The sequence below is a fragment of the Choloepus didactylus genome, chromosome 7 (genome assembly GCF_015220235.1).
Source record: "Choloepus didactylus isolate mChoDid1 chromosome 7, mChoDid1.pri, whole genome shotgun sequence".
NCBI classification, from domain to species: domain Eukaryota; kingdom Metazoa; phylum Chordata; class Mammalia; order Pilosa; family Megalonychidae; genus Choloepus; species Choloepus didactylus.
In genome coordinates, this window is record NC_051313.1 from 132,930,055 (window position 1) to 132,936,797 (window position 6,743).

A 6,743-nucleotide genomic window follows, 5' to 3' on the forward strand; every position below is an offset into this window, starting at 1 on the left:
CCTATGGTAGCAAATATTTACTGAGAACACACAATGTGCTAGACATAGTTCTACGTACCTGGGATAAAGCAGAGAACAAAGCACACAAAAATCTTTGCTCCCATAGGTATATATTCAAAAAGAAAGAGACAAAAAAAAAAAAAACTGAGACATATAAGCAGGTGATAAGTGCTGTGGTAAAAACACAAGGCAGGAAGTATACAAACATATGTGGCAAGGAGGGGGTTGCAATTTTAAATAGGAGCTCAGAAAGGCATCACTGGTGACATATGAACAAAGTCCTAAAAGGCCTGAGGCAATGAGCCATTCACGTATCTCGAGTTAATGTACTGCAGGCAAGAATAAGGCCCTGAGATAAATGTGTTTGGTGGGCATAAGAGAGAGCAAGGAAGCTTGTGAGGCTGGAGAGGAGCTGAAGAGGAGAGTGTAGTAGAAAGTACAGTCAAAGACGTAACAAAAGGCAGACTGGATATGTCCTCCCAAATTTTGTAGCAATTTTGGCTTCTGATGGAATGCCACTGGAAAGTTTTGATCAGAAGCCTGAGATGAACTTAGGTTTTAAAGGAACTCCTGGCTTCCATGATGAAAATGTTCTTAGGAAACTGAATTAGTCAGGGTTCTTTAGGTAAACAGAACAGACAAGAGATGTCTGTAAATATTATGTGATTTTAATAAGAATTGTCTAACACAACTGTAGGGATGCACAAGTCCAAATTCCATAGGCGGGCTGCAAGCTGGCAACTCCAATGGAGGCTTTCAATGAATTCCCCAGGAGAAGCTAGCTGGCTAAAGTAGAGATGGAAAGTCTCTCTTCTGACTGCTGAAATCTTCACTTCTCCTTTTAAAGCATTCAACTGATTAGAGGAGACTTCTTTCATTGTGAAGGCAATCTTCTCAGTTGGTTGTAGATTGTAGATGTAATCAGCCACAGATGCAATCAACTTACTGATGATTTAAGTTCACCAAATGTCCTCAGAGTTGACAATCAGGCCAGTACTTGCTTGACCAAACAAATGGACACCAAAACCTAGCCAAAATGACACCCAAACTTAACCATCACAGGAATTAAAGGTAGAAAGCAGAGAAACTAGCTATTGCAATAATCCAGGCAAGAGCTGATACTGGTTTAGACCACGAACACTCAACAATAGACATAGTGAAAAAATAGTCACATTCTAGATTTAATTTGAAGGTAGAGCCAATAGGATTTTGTTGGTAGACTGGATTTAGGGTGAAAGAAAGAAAGGAGTCAGGGATGATCCCATGATTTTTGGCCTGAGCAGCTTGAATGCAGGGACTGCCTTCAACTGACATAGGGAAAATTAGGAGGAGCTGGTATAGTAGTGGATGTATGTGGCGTGGGGTGAGCATCACGAGTTCTGGTTTTTATTTTTTAAGTTTAAAAAACTATTACACATTCAAGGAAGGATGCTAAATAGGCAGTTGGACATCTCAGTCTGAGATTCAGGGAAGGGATGAGGTTAGTTATATAAGCATATAGTTGTAGTGCCTTTGAATGTTACTAAAGATTTTTGAAGGATTATGAATAATTGAATGACACATTAAAAACCCTATTTTCAAAAAATTTCACAAATGTGTATGGAAACATTGAAGGGAAATAGAATGGAAGGAGAGAAGAGGGGTATACTGCTGTATATTGTATACAATATTGTATATTGTACATATACAATATCATTACGTGAGCATTAGGGAAATAAGGAACTTTACTAAGCTTCTTATTTTAAAGAACTGAAGTCCACAGAAGCTGAAAGATTTATCGGTAGACCTAGAATTACAACCTAGTATTCCTCTCAATACCATGCTTTTCACACAATGCCTCCGGGCAAGGCACAAACAATGCACAAGTTTAATGTGGCACTAAGAAGCAAATACATTCCAATTGAAAAAAAAAAAAAAAATGGACAAAGGAAAAACAGATAATTCACATAAGAAATATAAATAACCAATAAGTATATGCAAGAATGCTCAAGTACACTAATAGCAAGTATTTAAACAGTTATTCTTCATCTACCCCCTTCCCCCCCCAAAAAAATGAGACTGACAAAAACCCAGTGTCAGCTGAAAACATGGTAAAACTGATACACCCTCGTGGGAAGGGAATCTAGCAATTAATACCAAACTTTAAAACTTATATTCCCTTTGAACTAGCAATTCAAAAGGAGAAAAATATAATGGAGAACTTCCTAAATCTGGCTGCATATCAAAAGCACCTCAACAACCTCACTCATCACTACTAAAGCTAAAGTGTTTACTTCCAACAGACAAGCAGTAGAAATTGTTAGCCTTCAAAAAGTGTTAAACAAATGAATAAAAAGGAAATGAAAGTTTGAAAATAAATGAAAAGCAAGATCTTAAATGGAGCAAGAAGATCAAATAGTTTTTTCTCAAAGGTTGAGAAGATCATATTTGATAAAATAAATAAAAACAGATTCAGGGAAGAGGGCAGGGAGATAATGAAAATGATGAAAAGAAAGAAGAGAGGATGCAATATTCTCCTGACAATAGCTGAGATATTAGGGGAACTTTTATAATACCAGATACCCATGTCTCATTCTGAATTAGAATCTCTAAGAGTAGAGCTGAGTCATGTGAACTTAAAACCTGTCCAAGTGATTCCACTAAACATGCCTGATTAAACAGCACTACTCTCCTGCACAGTGATTCTCAATCTTCGGTGCTCATTATATTCACCTGAGGAGCTTTTGAAACTTACCAACACCAATTTCTGGGACGGGAGCCTGAATTTTTTTTTTTTTTTTTTTTTTTCCAACTTTCCAGTAACTCACCAGTACAGCCAAAGTTGTGAACCAATTTCCTACACCAGTTGTTCTCAAAGTGTGGTTCCCATACAAGCAACATCAGCATCACCAGGAAACTTGCTAAAATGAAAGTTCTTGGGCCCCACTCCAGGCCTACTGAATCAAAAATTCTGGGAAAATCTTTAACAAGTCGCCTGGCTCACTGTTTTATTATTTATTATTATTGTGGTGATATATATACAACATAGAATTTCACCTTTTAACAACTTTCAAGCATACAATTCAGTGGCCAATGAGCAGATATACAAACGTCCAATAAGCACATGAAAAGATGCCCAATATCATTAGCCATCAGGGAAATGCAAATCAAATCACAATGAACTATGACTTCATACCTACTAGGATAACAATTATTAAAATGACAGGCAATAACAAGTATTGACAAGGATGTGGAGAAATTGGAACCCTCATACATTGTTGGTAAAAATATAAAATATTGCCTCTGCTGTGAAAAATAGTTTGGCAGTACCTCAAGAAGTTAGTCATAGTCACAATTTGATCCAGAATTTCACTTCAAGGTACATAAAGAGAATTTAAAACATAAGTCCAAACTAGAACTTATACCTGAATGTTCACAGCAGTATTATTTTTGACAGCAAAAAAAGTGGAAACCACCCAAATATCCATCAACTGGTGAAAGGATAAACTAATTGTGGTATATCAAGGCAATGTAATATTATTTGGCAATAAAAAAGCATGAGCTACTGATATACACATCAACAAGGATGAATCTCAAAAGCTTTACACCAAGTGAAAGAAGCCAGACACAAAAGAATAAACAAATAAATATCAAGATTCCATTTATATGAAATTTTAAAAAATGCACAACTACAGTGACAGAAAGCAGGCAAATATTTCCCAGGAACCAGGGGAAGGGAGAGGGGATTGACTACAAAGAATTTTTTGTGACAGAAATATTCTATACCATTATTGTAGTAGTATAAGTTTCTCAAAACTCATCATATTGTACACCAAAAACTTGCAAATTTTATTGTATTAAAAATATACCTCAAAGAAATTTTACAAGACTGAAAGAAATTAGATGCAACTTTACTCAAAAGATTAAGAAGAAAGGTGGTAGGAGATTAGCTAAAAAGATGGGATTAGTTTTATCCTTATCCAAAGAGGGAGAGGAAGCCATGGTAAGAATAATGTGGTCAAAAAGGGGGAGACAAAATGAAACAAAATAAAGCTTCAGTGGCTGAGAGATTTCAAATGAAGTCGAGAAGTCACTCTGGTGGACATTCTCACGCGCTATATACATTAACACTTTTTAGGTTTTATTGTATCTCAATAGCTGGAAGTAAGTGCCTGAAACTACCAAACTCCAACCCAGTAGCCTTGAATCTTGAAGATGATTGTACAACAGTGTAGATTACAAGCAGTGACAGTGTAATTGTGAAAAGCCTTATGGATTACACTCCCTTTATCCAGTGTACGGATGGATGAGTAGAAAAATGGGGACAAAAAACTAAATGAAAAATAGGATGTGAGGAGGGTGTTTTGGGTGTTCTTTACTTTTATTTTTTATTCTTATTTTCACTTTTTCTGATACAAGGAAATGTTTAAAAATAGGTTGGGGTGATGAATGCACAACTATATGATGGTACTGTGAACAGCTGATTGTACACCATGGATGATTTTATGGTATGTGAATATAATGCAATAAAACTGAATTAAAAAAAATATATTGTGGTCAAACTGTGTTGTGAAATGATCTCTCCAGCTGCAGAGTGAAAAATAAAGTGGAGGAACACCAGAATAGGCAAAGGCTGACCAGTTAGGACCTTGATACTCTCAAGTTTGTTCCCTGGTACCATCACCTGAGAGCTTAAGAAAGGTAGAATCTCAGGCCCCAACCCAAACTTAATGAATCAGAATCCACATTTTAACAGGATTCCAAAGTGATCCATATGCCCATTAAAAAGCACTTTCAGATAATACTGTATTATTAGTCTGGTGAGAGAAGACAGCTTGGACTAAGGTGTACTGGTGGAAAGAAGCACATGAATTAATAAGATATTTAGGAGACAGTGACTAATACTCAAGTTGAATACAAGGAGTGAGTGTGATGGAGGAGCCAAGAATAACTTCTAGGTCTCTTACTTAGGTGTCTAGACAGTAGACAGATAATGCTAGCATTCTCTAAAACAGAACAACAGAAGACCAGCTCAAGAGGAGAAGCTTGTTTCAGGAAAAACTGAATTTGGGATGTCTTTGAGATATTCAAGACACCAGGCAGGCAATCTCAAAAGTTCAACCGTAGGGTAGGTGATACCTGAAAGTGTGGGAATATATTAGAACATCCAGAGAGAAAGAGGAAAAAAAAACTAAAAAAGAAAGCTAAAATAGGAGAGAGTACAGAACCAAGCCTTGAGGAATTCCAAAATTTACTGCCAGTAGAGGAGAATCAGCCTATAAGGGAAACCAAAAAGCAGTCACCAGAGAAGCAGAAAATCTGTGGGGTCATGAAAGCAAAGGCAAAGGCAAAGAGCATGCTTGTCAAGAAGATGGACATGGTCAGGGCTGCTGAATGCAGATGAAAGATTAAGTGAAACAAATGAAAACATCTCTTGGATTTAGAGATAATGAGACTATGGTGTTTCCATGAAATGATAATTAGCAAAATTACTAAGAAAATAGGCTATCTTTCTGCACACTGTAATGTGGAGCATGCCACTCAAACATAAAAGGTTTTAAATAAATTAGTACCTTGATTTACTGCACTTAGATTCAAGTCCTCTTGAAAAATTAGTCTGGAAAACAAAAACCGATTAGATAAAGCAAGCACCAAACAAGCTCATAAAATCAAAGTAAGAACACTTAAGAACTACTTAAAAAGAATTAGAGTACATAAAAAGACTGTTGTATACAGCAGAGTTAACGATACTCCATATTACTTCCAACTTTTTAGTGATTAGGACTGGTGTTTTGTCACCAGCCATATCTATAATGACAGTGATCCAGCATCTGGCTATCCAGCCCCACATGTCCCCGTGGCGCAAGTAATAGCAACAACTACAAAACAGGAATAAGGCAATGAGGAAGGTCTCCAGATCACCTTTAACGCGAAAGACACGTGTCGCTTCTACTCCTGAGATTCAGAAAAAGGTTTTATGAGTAAACGAGAATGAAAAGTGAGAAGCAAGACACCTGCTGCTCTGGCCAACTTCAATTTAAACTCTTATTAAGAAGCAACTCTGTGAATGTCAGATAACTGCGAAAGCCTTGTCACGTCCCACAAATTCACTAACGTAGAAAGTAAGAGAGCAAATGAAGTTAGTTCTGATCCCAAACAATAAAAACCAAGATCCCGTAAATGCTCCTTGCAGACCAACTGCATCTGAGGCTAACGATCCTTTCGCCACTCCTGGAAGCGCTACCTGACTCCAAAACCCCCATCCCAGCAGGCAAATCTCCTTTTAACTGCGAAACAAACTGGCAAAAGGCCCGAGAAACACAAACTGGGGAAACAAGGCTCCGCCATAAAAGGAATCCGGCTCACTCTACCCCACACTGATCCATCCATCACCCTTACCCATCAGTCGGGAAATACCAAACCAGTTCAAAGTAAGAAAATCAACATGCCACTCTCCGGAAACAGCACAGGTTTTAGATGGAGCTCGCCATGACACGTCTCCCCACGTTTATTTACGCATGCTCGGCGACGGTGGCCCAGAGAGATCAAATTACATCATCGCTGAAAGCAGGCGTCCTTGTTTGGCTTATTTTAGTAACCATTAAGCTTCCAGTTCTTCTCGCTGCGCGGGTGAAAACACATCTCCCAAGAACACGGGCTCTTAGAATTGCTTAATAGCTAACTTCTGTTGAATTATTACTGTGTGACAAGCACGTGTTAAGCGCTTTACATAAACAGTATCTCTTCATTTATTTGTCATTCCT

The 6,743-nt window shown here is 37.7% G+C and overlaps 1 protein-coding gene across 1 annotated transcript in view; it reads right to left on the reverse strand.

The window, feature by feature from the left end:
• The window catches only part of CDKAL1 (CDK5 regulatory subunit associated protein 1 like 1), a 732,119-nt gene extending 725,623 nt beyond the window's left edge, over positions 1-6,496 (reverse strand). Inside the window, 1 exon segment of the mRNA XM_037843927.1 lies at positions 6,379-6,496. Within this exon segment, the coding sequence (XP_037699855.1) occupies positions 6,379-6,382 (4 nt within the window). The 5' untranslated portion in view covers positions 6,383-6,496.
• Between the last annotated feature and the right edge of the window lie 247 nt (positions 6,497-6,743).